At 41.3% G+C, this 14,771-nt stretch overlaps 1 protein-coding gene and 1 non-coding gene across 2 annotated transcripts in view; one reads left to right on the plus strand and one right to left on the minus strand.

Moving 5' to 3' along the window:
• Window positions 1-14,060, minus strand: part of LOC139918862 (CLIP-associating protein 1-B-like) — a 65,457-nt gene extending 51,397 nt beyond the window's left edge. The window contains exons 1-7 of the mRNA XM_078291031.1: window positions 13,839-14,060; window positions 8,991-9,069; window positions 7,736-7,839; window positions 7,331-7,422; window positions 6,787-6,862; window positions 4,327-4,424; window positions 3,611-3,681 (exon numbers count right to left, since the gene is read on the minus strand). Of these exons, the coding sequence (XP_078147157.1) occupies window positions 3,611-3,681; window positions 4,327-4,424; window positions 6,787-6,862; window positions 7,331-7,422; window positions 7,736-7,839; window positions 8,991-9,069; window positions 13,839-14,033 (715 nt within the window). The 5' untranslated portion in view covers window positions 14,034-14,060. The remainder of the gene's footprint in view (window positions 1-3,610; window positions 3,682-4,326; window positions 4,425-6,786; window positions 6,863-7,330; window positions 7,423-7,735; window positions 7,840-8,990; window positions 9,070-13,838) is intronic.
• Window positions 9,394-9,522, plus strand: LOC139918870 (U4atac minor spliceosomal RNA). The gene has a single exon (XR_011784981.2). It is a non-coding gene; the product is annotated as a U4atac minor spliceosomal RNA (small nuclear RNA).
• Window positions 14,061-14,771: the final 711 nt, after the last annotated feature.

Raw genomic sequence — 14,771 nt, forward strand, 5'->3', positions numbered from 1 at the left:
TTAGCCAATCGTCTTAGGAAAATGAGAAGTGTGGAGCTGCTGGTTGATCAGAGAAGCGATACCTTCTGCTGTGGTCATGGCAGGCACAGAGGTCCAACACACACACACACACACACACACACACACACAGCTGGTGGATCTAGTGGAGGGGAAATAGTGCCGTCCTGACACCGTCCCACCGCACTGCAACGTCCCTCTACCTCTTCTGCCTCCCCCCCTCCCTTCCCCTCCAACCTGGTCTTGTGACTGTAGGGACAACAGCTGACAGCCCTCCTTCAAAATAAGAGCCCCAGGCCTGTCGGAGTAAGAGTCGCGCTTTTATCTCTTACCGGGCGTCTCTCTTGGTCACTCTTGCTCTGTTGCTCTCTGGTTCTTATTTTGTCCTTTTGTCCGTTTCTTTCTCAGCTTCTCTTTGTCTATTTCTTAGATTCTCTGTTTCTTTGTCTCTTTCTCAATTGCTTTTTCAGTCTCTCTCTTTTTGTTTATCTCTCTTTCTGTTTCTGTCCCTCTCTTTCTGTTTCTCTTTCTGTTTGTCTCTCTCTTCCTGTTTCTGTCTCCGTTTCTCAGTCTCTCTGCTTCTTAGACTCTTTCTCAGTCTCTCTCTCAGTTTTTCAGTCTACGTTTTTCAGTGTCCCTCTTGGTTTCTCAGTGTCTTTCAGTCTCTCAGTTTTTTTCCAGTCTCTCGATTTATCAGTCTTTCTCAATCTCAATCTAGTGTTTCTCAGTTTTTCAGTCCGTTTCTGTCTCTTTCTATGTTTCTCAGCGTCTGTCTCTACATTTTTCTGTCTCTCTGTTTCTCAGTCTGTTTCTCGGTCTCTTGGTTTTTCTATCTCTGTTTTTCAGTCTCTCTCCATTTCTCAATCTCTTTCTAAATCTTTCTGTTTTGCAATCTCTCTGTTTGTACTCTCTCTCTCAGTCTATCTTTCTCAGTTTCATTCTTGGCTTCTCAAGTCTCTCTCTCAGTCTCTCTCAATCTCTTTCTAAATCTTTCTGTTTTGCAATCTCTCTGTTTGTACTCTCTCTCTCAGTCTATCTTTCTCAATTTCATTCTTGGCTTCTCAAGTCTCTCTCTCAGTCTCTCTCTCTCTGTCTCTCTCTCTTTCTGTCCCTCCCTCCCCTGGTCTCCAGGCCGGCATGATGCTTTCCACTCCCCTGCTCAGGTGACATTCATGGCCCTGTCAGTTGTCAGTGTGCTGACGTCCAGCTCTCTTTGAAGTGGCTGCCGGTGGCGTGTTGGGAGGCTGGGGAGCCTCGCGTTAATGGCCTTCAGACACACAAGGTTAGGGAAACTGCACTGAAGAGCTTAAATGCTTAACTCAAAAGAAAAACAAGCTATTGAGAGAGTTAAGCCTATGTGAAGAAACGCATTGTGAGGGAACTGAGTTGTCAATGAGCCTTCCCAAATCATATTATCTGATTTACAGGAAGCAAGTAAAAGAACAGTATGGTGAGGAAACAACAAAGATCCCGTGTCGTCACGTCATGCCAAATTAGCCTGGTAACAAATTAGGGTTGTTTCTCCAAAGGAAGGTGGACCTCTTTCTTTCTTTCTTTCTAACGGTGGGCCCCTTACAGTGAAAGTCGAGCTGCGTGACCACAGCGAAGAGGACTATCTAGTCCAGCTTGGGGATTCAGGAGAAAGTAAACAACAGGTTAAAAAGACTAAAAAGGACAATCCAATGTCACTCAGCCTCAGATTCAGTACTGTAGCACAGAGGAGCGTTAATTCATCCCAATGACAGACAACTTTCTACAAGTGCTGCACAATTAATAGAGAAATATCAATAATACCTCAACATCGACTACTGCAAATATTGAATCACAAGAAGCTGCAGTATTTTCTTCTATTTTTCTCTGCAGAAACCCTGGTGTACGAATCAAATTGCATGTTGAAGAAATTCTTTCATTTTATGTCAAAACTAAGAAAATCCTACACATCCCATCCCAAAAAGAACATTTTTATGTGCATTGAAAAAAATCTATGTTTATCTTTTGCCCTATTTAGCAATTTGTAAAGAAAGCAATGCTTTTTGCTGCCCTATTTTCTACCAGTAAGACATTTCCAATTAAAAGAACAAAAAATTATAAATAAACAGAGAGAGGGGGAGATTAGTGTAGGGGGGGCTGGTGACTAGACAAACTAAGATGCAAACGATGTAATTGTTATGTTGTAGATTCAATTCTGGCCTATGATATTCATTGCATTTTGTCTTTCTCCTCCCTACTCTCCCATTGTTGTTATCTGGATCATTTCAACAGCAGTTGTGACTCTTTCTACACTACACAGTCTCAAGGTTTCCACTATTTGTTCCGTCCTTCCAAACTGTGCTGTCCAATAAAGCATCAACGCCTCAAAAACACTCCTTTAAAAATTATGAAGTGGTGACATGGGGGGAACCGGGTGTGTTTTTCACTTGGGTACAGGCTCCTTTCAATCCTTTCTGTCCCAGTTCTGCAGGGTCATTTTTCCTCCAGTGAAGTGGCTGAAAGCTCATCGCCTCCCGCAGCACAAAGGAACCGGCTCAGGTTGCATTCCCCGAGTGAAAGACGGAGAACACACCCCACTGCGCCCCGTGGAAACCAAGACAAGCGCTGCACAGCTGAAATATGCTCATTGTGACTGGTGAATGAAGTCGGTGCTGGATATTCTCCCAGTCCTTCCAAGTGTTTGAGCCTTTTGCACCTCACTTTCTTTGATGTTTAAAGTTTGAACCTCCATCCTCTTTTTGTAACCAAGAAGACGGACAGAGATCACTTAACCTGACATGCTCCATCTCCAAATACAATGATGAAAATTAATGTAAAAAGTCTATTTTACCTGACTCTCGTCCAGTACTTTTTATTGTATTGTTGACCCTGTGTTAACCTACATATGACAAATAAAACGAAACTTATTTGTATGCTGTAATACAGCATTCATTTTTTTAGAATATGATAGCATATTTTTTAATGCATATTTTGTTGGAAGCTTTGTCAGTATTTGGCAGGAACCTCAAACCCTGAAGGTGTTTAGTGCCTTGTCATCATCAATCATGTTTTTTAGAAATCCTGCTTTTCAGTCCCAGTCCCAAGTGACAATTATGTTTTTTCCACAGCAAAGTCTTCTATATTGTACCCATTCTGGCACAGTACGGTATGTTTTTCCCATTAAAGCTGCAATAAGTACTATTTTTACTGCCCCATGGCACAAAATAACCATAATATATCTGCCGGGTGTTGACGGGGTTGGTGATCATTGATCAATGACTCAATGATTACTTCACCAGCTGCTGACATTTCTGGCTTTCAAAAATCTCTTTCGGGCCCGTACTGTTTCGGAAAACAAAAACTCAAGACGCTCTCAAACAACAGAGACTACTTAATGCCCCTTTAGGTTTAGTTTACAGTGTAATCCATCATGTGTATGATAGAAGCATACGGCCCACTTTCATAAGGTACAGCAGGGTCACATGTTGGTTTCTGCAGGTTGCTCTCCCACACAAACAAGACCACACTTGCTCTGTATTATCCAGTAGAAAACCAAAGGATAGTGACACTGTACCTTAACAACAATATGGCCAGTAGAGGCACAGTAGAGGCACAGTAAACTGAGCAGTAGATATAAGCTTACCTGACACCGGTGACAGGACCATGTTCCCTGATCTTTGGACTTCGTCAAATTTACTGAAGATGACATTCAACCTATGAAGGGGGGGGGGGGGGGGCACAATAAGTCAGCACCAGTTTCTGTTGTCAAACTGAAACACTGAGATAGTGCTATGCTCATAACAGAAAAGAAACAGCGCTGCCTTCAGGCCTGCAGTCGCTCGTCTGTAGAAAACCAGCTTGTTTCAGACAGTTGGGGAACCTCCAGAGAGCAGTTAAATAGGCCAACATAATATCTCATCACTAAGAGTCTCTGCATCCAAAAATACACCGGCAATGGGCTACTGTGAAGCCCACTGGGTAATATTATTAGAACAAACACTAATAATCATGGTGGGAAATTAACAGCAGCCACCAGCCATAGGTGAAATTTACTGCTGGTGAATGTGTCGACTCTGCCAGACACTTTGGCAGGAAACCAACCATCATTTGGAGGTGTTATACTGTGAAAATCTAGTTGGCTTGTTGAATAGTGAAAGTGTGTGTGTGCATGATTGTAGAGAGTGAAACTACGTTGACTTTAAAAGAGAATCGCTGAACAAAACATTTAATTAATCCGTTGATTTAGCCACTGCAGTTCAAAAATCAATCCCATAACAACTGGAAGGCCAAGAAATATTTGGGTAAAAAGTTGGGTTATTAATCCATGCACTGAGCGACACAGTGAGGATGTGAACGCACCGTGACTGAGGCAGACCCTTCTTTCCCAGATCCATCCTCACTCTCTCTCCTACGTGGCGGTAGATCTCCACAAGGCAGTTCATGGCCCCGTCGCGCACCTACAGGACAACACAACACACACACACACAAACACACACTTTCAATCACATTTCTGGACGTCACTGGCTGTTTAGGTGAGATTTTTTTATAAGCTCGGTGGGGTACTTTATCTCTCCTGACAAAGTTTTCTTCTTTCTGTGCATTACCGCCATGTTTTATCACTTCACGACTGTTTTAGCACCTTGAAATTAAATAAAGTAAACTAATATTTGTACACTTCTAATATAACGGCACTGTGATTCTGTTGCTCAGCTGTGCAGGAACAATTCACAAATGAGCAAGAGACAAAATGAAACTCCAACTGGTGGGAACTACTTTACGCTGACATGTTGCACATATTGTTGGGCTTTATGAGGCATCAATGTAAGACAAGCATCCGCCCTGCTGAAGTGTCCTCGAGCAAGTCCCTGAATCCCTCCCAGCTCCTGAGGCGCTGTGCTGTAGCTGAGCCTGACCTCTGACCTCCCTGTGGACGAGGGCAAACTAAAAGTTCCCCAAGGATCAAAAAAGTATCACATATTTTGAATCTCTGTAATCATTAGGGTCTTGTACTTCACATAACAAACCCTCACACACATTTGCAAAGGGGGGGTTCAATACTTTGTGGGACAATTGAGGGCTTTCAGGTAAATAATTTTCAGGTGACACCGTCTGGCGGCCATATTGGAAACCCTTGGCTCTTAGGCAATAGTCAGAGTTTAACAGACATGTTTAATTTCTGTGTTGTTTTTGACTGGGAACTGATCATTTCACCACTTATACATCTAATCAATATTGTGTTTAGATAATATCAGCCTGTTAGCTAGCAAACCAGAGTACCTGGTCAGCTAACCATCACTGTCTTTTTCAGATACGTCTCTTTTTCTAAGCCCAGTTGTTAAATATTTTGTGCTCAGCCGATTCTCCACGACGGTACCAGACGTGGTTGCTAGGAGATTTCTGACACAACTGCAAAGCCTCTACAATAGTAGCTAACAATTTCATAACACACATCAAATTTATAATTCATTATAAAACATTTTTCTGATGATATATTTATAATGTAAGTAAAATGCAGTGTATGTGGCTTTAATTTGCTGCCAGCCGTCTACCAAATGCTGGTAAATTGCGGTTTTGTTTGTCACTTGCCAGCCAGTCTCTCCTCTAGTCTAACACGCTTTTCAGCTGATAAAATAATGAAAGCTGGAGTTGAATTTTGGAATCCACCAGCCACTTTGACCAGTGGATGAAAAAGCTACTAATCAGATGATAATGCACTTGTGACGGCTCACAATGCAGTTGAAGACAAGTGTTTTTGAGCGTATGTGTGTGAGTGTGTGTGTGGTGTCAGGAAGGGAAGTTCATGGGCACGGCTTCCTGTCCTCGGGGGGGGAAGTGCGGTTCCGGTGATGATGGACCGTCGCAGTTTATCACTGGACAACAAATTCAAAAGTAAAGTAGAGCGGAGCGACGAGGGGCCAATCCCATAACAACCGGAAGGTCAGAGGTTAGATCCCTACAACAGCCAGTGTGTCCATCCACAGCTAAATGCCTCGTCTGCCACAATGAATAAACTCACACACTGAAAGTAAGTGCAAAATAGATACAGAAAAGAGAAAAAAGGAACAAACAGATCCTGCTTTCGTGGCCAGACTAACTGTGTTGAGCTGTAATGTCAGTATTTCACCAGTAGAGGGCTGTCCAACACTAATAACACATATTTTCAGTTTCAGAATCCTTTGCTTTCTCTAAAACTTAATTCCTTGATTTTAAGATTTTGGTCAGTGTTCAATTTGATGTATGATGATAGCAGCTGGGTAAAATGACTACAAAAATGAGTCCAAATCACTCTATAGCAGAATATTATCCTTCACAACAAATATCACAACATGGAAAATGTCAGTTAGATCTGAAACTACAAGAAATGTGCCGCCTTGTGTGACTCGGGACTAGAGCTGCAACGATTAATCGATTAGTTGTCAACTATTAAATTAATCGCCAACTATTTTGATAATCGATTAATCGGTTTGAGTAATTTTTTAAGAAAAAGAAGTCAAAATTCTCTGACACCAGCATCTTAAATGTGAATATTTTCTGGTTTCTTTACTCCTCTATGACAGTAAACTGAATATCTTTGGGTTGTGGACAAAACAAGACGTTTGAGGACGTCATCTTGGGCTTTGGGAAACACTGACCGACATTTTTCACCATTTTCTGACATTTTATAGACCAAACAACTAATCGATTAATCGAGAAAATAATCGTCAGATTAATCGAAAATAATCGTTAGTTGCAGCCCTACTCGGTACTGAACAACAAATACATCTCCAAAGCACTTTTTCCATTCAGAACCATCATGCGCAGCTGAACGAGTCGACGTACCTGACTTGTGGGATCTCCAAGGAGGTTACAGATGTGGGGCACGATTTTGCTGAGCGTTAGGCTTTGAGATCCATACCTGCAAAAAAAAAAAAAAAAAAGTTGCATTCCATGTGAAAAAAGTGACATCTTCTCTTGCTAAATGAGTGACAGCATTAAATGAAAACTTTTTTAACACTAGAAAGGCCAACTGTCTACTGTTTAGAATTTTAGAATTGAAATATCTCATCTTACTAAACATCCCTCTATGAGTTCTCTTAAAACATGCTTTCTGTACAAACCATTTTCAAAATCAGCCAAGGTAGAAGTAGATATAGTTAATAATTGTTATCTGATTATAATTATATTGTCTTTTATCAAATGGATACACTGGAGTTTGGAATAGAACTCTTCAAATAGTTTATTTACATGCACAACCTTAAAACAGTACTTTAAAACCTATATCCACTTACGTATATGTAACAATGTATGATTTTTTTATCTTTTTTTTTTTTTTTTTTACTCATGAGATTTATTTCAAAACCACCTACTGCTGCTCCAGACTTACACATTTAAGGTGGAGATGAGGCAAAGGCAGAGTCCTTCTCTGGTCCGGTTGTTCTTATGCTTGAAGCCTCCCAAGATTCGCTCCCACACGTACTGGAAGGGTCGAAATACACAGTGAAGAACAGATTTTTGCACCATACTGACAAAATAACATTTCAGATTTATTTAATATTACAATTACTGTATGAATTGTGATACATGTGAACCCTTTTTTTCTACATAATTCTTTTTCAACGCTCGGGAAAAAAATTTTTAAATGTTGTTGAGGGGGTTGAGATGCTTAAGTTTAGAATTTGTTCAGATGGAGCGTAACAAAACGGACATTTCTATGAAAATGTCACAGAAGAGTATTTATGGTGCAGCAGCCCTAGTGTGTATGTGTGTGAACGTGTGTGTTTCTGTCTACCTGTGGGTTAGCAGCTTGATCCATAATCTTGAGTAAAAGCGCTTGGTCCTGGTCCCGAACTTGGTCCTTGGCGTCTCCTAACCGATCGATCAAGCTCGGCAGAACTGACGGGACAGAAAGGGAAATAAAAGGCAGAACCAAAAGTTTACCAGAGGCTGCGGATGCTCTGTGTACACCTGAGCTTTCCTCCTGTGCTGACTGGAGCAGGAGTAATTATCCACACAGGGAGAACGGTGTTGTACCACACACTGAAAGGCTTCAGAGACGTTACATTACTTTCATGTATTCAATGATTGTTAACGAGTCTCCTCTCCTCCACTCACTGTAATTGCCCTCTAAATAAATAAAAAGCTCTTTTATCTCTCCCTTTAGTTCTTATTGTATGTCTTTTCCTAGCAATTCTGTCGTAAATGATTATTCTAGGGTCACAGGAATATTGTGTGGCCACTGTGACCCTTGACCTCCTTACTATTGGTTGATTGTAATTTTGGTGATTAAGAACTGAAGCTAATTCTGCTGTTGGACTTACTGTAAGTTGCTCAGGGCAAAATCGCCTGAAACGTAAATGCTAAATGACACAATAATTCCAGGAAAGGAAGGAAATTGGGAAATTGGGTGATTGCAGCAGTAGAATAGGATATAATATACAAATACAATAAATTGAAAAAAAGACTGGACCCAGAGCCCATTTTCAACCCTAGCACTACATAAAAACTACTTTAAAAAGATATAAAATATATTAAGATAAGATGAAACTTTATTAATCCCCAATGAGGACATTGCCGCAGTCAAAGTAACAGGGTTCAGCAGGGAAAAAAGAAAAAAAATAATATGAGCATGCAAATAGAATATTAAGTAGCTTATAAAAACAGTCCAAATAATAAATAGTAATAATAAACGTAGATGTCTAAGTACTTAAAAATATAGGTATAAACATATTTGCAATATATGTGTATAAATATAGATATGTATAAAAGTAACATTGTAAAATATATAAACAATGTGAATAAAGTGTCAAATAGTGGAACCCTTCTGAAAATAAAATGTTTGTATATATGCAGAATATAAATGACATTTATATTTATACACATTCAGCTTATGGTCTTCTCACAATGAATATAACAGAAGTTTAGGCCTAAAATCAACTATATTCAACAGCTGAAGTTTAAATTCTCTATATTAGGGGGTAAAATACTGACAGGTGTGTTAATATGAAACTATCTGGACTGAGAAATAGTGAAATGAATCAGCTCACCAGTTCCAACCTGCGTCCTGAAGCGCTCCTGCAGCCTTGTGACTAGAGCTGACAGCAAGTCCATACCCAGCAAAACCACCTGCAGCACGAAAACAACAAGAAACACATAAGAATCACTGCAAAAGCAAAGAAATAAAAGATACAGCACAACTGTAGCATGAGATCAGCAGAACAGCAATGCATTTGAATGAGTGCTGCAAAGGATTGTGGGTAATTTCACAAAACCGAGTGTTTCCCTTCCAAAAACACACTGTAGAATCAAAATAAATATGTTCTGTAAATGAAATCCAATATATAAATCAGCAGTTATTCTATTCTGGATGCTAAAACAGCAAAGTTAGTAGACCCATGACTGAAAACAACATATATATTTTACAACACTAGTCCAATCGCTCTCATTTTAACTTTCCTTGTCATGGGGTGGTATGGGAAACTCAATGAACGTGTAGTGAGGGTTTCCCTGCTGACACCATATCAACACATACGCATCACCAGGACCTCGTGTCCAGGCTATGGTGCAATTTTTGGAAACTCTCTTTCATATGAGAGACACATATTTGCCGAATGTAATGAAATAAACACTCTGCTCTCTACCTCCATCTGCTGGACGTTCAGCAGCAGAGTCACATGGGTCTTCTCCCAGGATGCTTTGCCCTACTTTCATCTTTTAAATTGTCTAAAAACGTACTTTTATCTCAACCTTTGACTTTTATTCATTTTTCATTCCTGTTGCCCGGTCTGTTATATTATTCAATTTGTTCCTATCCCTATGGCTGGATCTAATTATCTTACCTTTTGTTTATTTGTTTTTATTAGTATTATTAACTTCTATTTTATTACTTTTACCTCACTGATCTATTGACCCGTCCTTTGTCTTTTATCTCTCTTGATTGTAAAGCACTTTCGAACTTTTTTTTTAAAGTGCTACATAAATAAAGATTATTATTATTATTTTCAGGCTGACTACAGACATAATTTGGCATCATGACTGATTTTCAAGATCATAGATTTCTAGATTAAAATAGATTTTTCATAGAAATATGTCATCCTACCTGTTTTCAATGCCATTTTGTGTACAGAATCAGGTATTTTGTGTTAATTATAAACTTGCTCAGTCACTTATACAGTGAATCAAGTCTGTAATTTATCATGAAGTGCAGCAGAATTCAAATTACAAGACAGCTTTTTGAAATGTAGTTTAAAAGTTTGAGAACGGGCAAAGACCAAAGGCAGTATATGACCGAGACGTTCAAATGTTATCGTCTCAAAAAGTTACCGGCCAGTGTGGCAGCTGATCTTTATTGATTTATCTGCCAAAGACAGATTTTACCAGACCCCGACCGAACATGATCATCCCAGGGACACAGACTGGCTTTGACCTTTGAAATCCTTACAGCTGGTTGCTTGTAATGTTGGTAATCTAGGAATTTAAGCTTATTCTAATGTTGCACTCGTTTGCTATCAGTTTGCTCTAAAAGTAAGCATCAGCCGGGTAAACTACAAAGCCAACGAGCAGCAGAAGAAGTTAAAGAAGTGGGAAAAATCAGACTGGACTGTATTGTTTAGTCGCATTTATGGGTATCATCATATCACTGTTGATATAATCTAAACCCCAGTCATGAGATTTGATGTTTAAAACACACAAAAAAAGAGTTACTGCTGTTGACCTTGGTAGGGCAGCATTACCTCCAGTCAGTGGTCATCAGAAGGCAAACAGCCACAGATAAACTAAAATCAATTATATTTTCAGAAGAGCATAAATGTTTCTTTAAAGACAATTTACAGTTTGAAACTACTTATCATGATGAGATGTACAGTATGTCAGGATTTATGTCATCCTAAAAAGGCGAATTGTTGTGAACTGTTTAAAATGTAAATGAGGAATATCCATCACTTTGCTCCTGCTATTAGGGTGTATCTGCTCTTTATTGAGAGCTAAATAGCCTGAATTTATTTGACAGGCCTGGCTCCCCTGCTCACTGCTCTCCAATCAATTAACAAACGCATTAGGCGCGGTGTCGATGCTAACGGCACATGATGGAGCGCTCCTCCATCTTTCATCCACTCGCACCACCAAAAAGCTTTTATAATAACCAACCACACACACACACACAGGCCAGAGCTCTGAAGTGATGTGGGCTTGCTGCAGTACCTCCCCCCCCACACACACACACACACACACACCCACACCCCTCCCCATGCCAACAGTGGATGTTGCTGGACCAACCCGCCTCTCATCATAATGATTTCGAATGCGAGCCTCTTTCCCTGCTCTTCACACAGAAAAATAACACCAGTGTTGTTTGAATTGCATTGCTAACCAATCTACTCTCAATTTCAACCCAATTTAAAAAGATAAGAGCATTGCAGCTACCCTAACACACACACAGATGTAGCCTATTCAAACTGAAACTCTGAAATGACCACTTTAACCCCGTCTCTGATTTTGAACCAGCCGTTTCTGTGACTTGCTTGACTTCTCTCCTGCTGGCTTGGTGGCTGACGCTCACAGAGGGCCGTATCTGGGCTAATGGTGCTGGTAAATTAAGCTCACAGCCACCGCTGCTGCCACATCACATGGGAGCCTCGTCCCCATTACCGCCCCAGAGAGATCACTGGGACTGGAGGAGACCACGTTTCCAGGGCAGCGCATAGAGCAGAGATACGATTGGCTGTGTCGTTGTGTATGAGAGTGTGTGTGTGTGTGTGTGTGTGTGTGTGTACGCACATGTGTCTACAGCTGTTAAGTCAGTGCAGTGGTGAGACGGAGTGTGGTTTCTCCCTAGCTCTGTAGTAGTACTCATTACAGTTAGTCCCACTGAGTCCCTGTTCTTTCACTCTGTACGGGAGAGAGCGTCATGCCAAACTCCATTGAGAAATCAGGCATTTTATTGTTGCCTTCTTTATCGGAAAGCCTACACACCTCCTAGAACATGACTTAAAATATTTTTACAGTCAATACAGTCCACTGGTAAATTCGCCATACCCATTATTCACCAAGCAGCACTTATTTCAATAAAATGTTAACTTTAATAATTAGTTCACCTCTTATTCCACCAAAATACACCATGGAAAGTCAACATTTTATTGAAATAAGTGCCGATAAGCGAGGCAATATTGAACTCCCACAATTCGACAAGACAGTTTCTCCCATACACAGAGAGAGAGAGAGAGATTGGATTTCTCCCCACCTATACATTACAATGTGAGTAAGTATCTGGAAAAACAGATACAAATAAAGATGTAATCGTTACAATAGCCACAACAAAGCCATATCATGAAGGCTGACACGTAACTGCTAATCTATAGAGGCTCGATGCCATTGTGTGGGACACTGCACTGGAACACACTCACTGCCATGATCTCAGTGTATTGATTAATCAGCAGCGGCAGCCTCATATCCGCATAAATTACACGCACACTTACATGGATGGCGTGCAAATCGTGCACCATGGTAACAAGAGAGATAGGAACCTATGCGGGCTCATAGGCAGCGGCGTGTTATTCACTCAGCCGCTCTGACTGCCACTCAAACAAGCTATCAATTATGGAAAAAGGCCTCTCTGCAAGCTAAGCGATCCCCTGGGACAGTTTGTACCAAAGACCTGCAGCCAGAGAGGAATCTGACTCAAGTGGGTTAACACTGCAAGCACCTGCTGAGGTGAATCCTATCATCCTGCTTGGTGGCATGATAGCTACTGTAACCCCCCCCCCAGTGGGATCTGAGGGAAGAAGATCTCAATATAGCAGAGGGCTGGGGGATAACTGGCTAGTCGACTAAGCCTGCTGCTTTAAAAACCCTGCTGAAATGAATGATCGACGACTAGTGAGAGAGATACAGCAGCCGATGTGTGTCAATCCTGTCAAAGAGTCACTGAGCAAGATACTGAACTGCACCGTTACACAAGACCCTTTGACCCCATTTTAAATTACTCTGGATGAGAGCGCCAGCCAAATGCCTGAAATGTAAATGTAGCCTAAATCCTGTGCTTTAGTCACGCAGGGTGACCTAGCAGCCAGAGTCAGGACCGTACCCAAAAGGTCACAGGTTCAATCAATATCCATGTTTCCTGTTGAAGGGTCCTTGAGCAAGACACTGAGCGTTAACTGAACACATTTCGGCAATGCCTAGGTTCACATATTTAGTTCTGCAGGTTTCAGAAAGCTAAATTTAAGACTTTTCAAGACCTTTTTAAATGCTACCTAAAATTGAATTTAAGACAAATTTAAAAACGAAAAAAAACTGACAAAACCAGCCTATTTCCAATTGAACATAGCTAATGAAAGTTCTGAAACTGTAGATGGACCGTATAGGTAAAAAGGACAAAAGGAAATTAATTGTGAAGGGACATGAGTTGGGACATCAGTTGTGTTTAGTAAAGCAGACAGGATGGAAAAATGGATTGCATATTGTATTTCTAAACCTGTTCTGTATTAATCAAAGAGTGGACATGCAGCGCAAAGAATACTTTCAGGGCCTTAAATTTAGATGATTTTAAGACTTTTCCAGACTTTTTAAGCACCTGCAGACACTCAAAGACGCTCCATATATTCACACACAGGCGCTGCCCAATACAACTGTAATTTAATTCACTGATGAACATTGCAGCTCCAGTGGAACAGTTGGGGGTTAAGTGCCTTGCTCAAGAGCATTTCAACAGTGGGTGTTTTTTTTAGATGATGTTGAGGAAGAGGAGTGTGTTCATTTTTCACTTCCCCAACCAGATTTTCTTAGCCCGGCTTGGGATTCGAACCTCAGACCTTCCAGTCAGAAGCGTTTCATCCTGCCACCGCCCTACAGCGACTCTCTCCTGCGGTTCTCCCAGCCGCTGCTTCCCTTCCCCTCACCTTGAAGTTGCTGGCGTTGACCCAGGAGCTGGCGATCCCGTCCACCATCCTGTCCAGCACGGTCTGGTCCTGCTCCAGGTCAGGGGACTTCTCCTCATCCAGGATGTGGTCTATGAGCTCCTGGCCCACCTGCAGCCTTCTCCCCAGGTCCTTCTGCATCACCTGCTCCAAGCAGTACTCCATGGTCAGCTCCATGGCCGGTCGGGTTGGGAGCCAGGGACTCAGCAAAGCCCACTGTGCTCAAGCAGAAACTTTAAGGCACAAGCAGGGCTGGGAGAAACTTCAAGTGGTTTTTCCCTACAGTTATGTTGCTCCCACCGACCAAAGAAGGCCTCTAGAGCAGATAGGAACTGTTGAAAAACGTTTGGTCCCGTGTCTGTGCCAGTTATTATACTTCAGAAGTAGCTAGCGTTGGTGAATGAGACGATACAAGTAACATATCCTGCGGATGAGGGTTGCAAAGGGCCTTGCACTTCATTCTTCTGTGTTGTGTTGCTTAACTGTAACGAAATGAAATGGGACAAAGGAACAGTTATCCTGTTGTGAACACAGTTTACAAACAGGCACACTTAATTGAGAGTTAACGGTTATGTTGCATAGCAAGCCAGTCAGTTTGAACCAGAAGTTAACAGCCGTCGTTTGGAGATAATACTGCCACTCTAACTTTGGCTAGCTAAGTAACTTAAGCGCCTGGCTTAGGTAGATAACCGTTAAATGTCAAAACAGGTTAGCAATCTTATGTGGTTATGTTCGCTAGGATCTTGCTAGCTGTGTGACAGTCACACCAGCTTGCTAACATTAGCTAGCATCTAATGCTACAAATACATTCAAGCTAACGTTAGCTAAACGTGCTAACTCGTTACCAGTGGCTCCAGACAAGTAATGTTAGCTTTCCAGCTAGCCGGTAATCTTTCTTACCTGTTACTAGCTGTT

This window comes from Centroberyx gerrardi, chromosome 21, assembly GCF_048128805.1.
Source record: "Centroberyx gerrardi isolate f3 chromosome 21, fCenGer3.hap1.cur.20231027, whole genome shotgun sequence".
In the NCBI taxonomy this organism is placed as follows: domain Eukaryota; kingdom Metazoa; phylum Chordata; class Actinopteri; order Beryciformes; family Berycidae; genus Centroberyx; species Centroberyx gerrardi.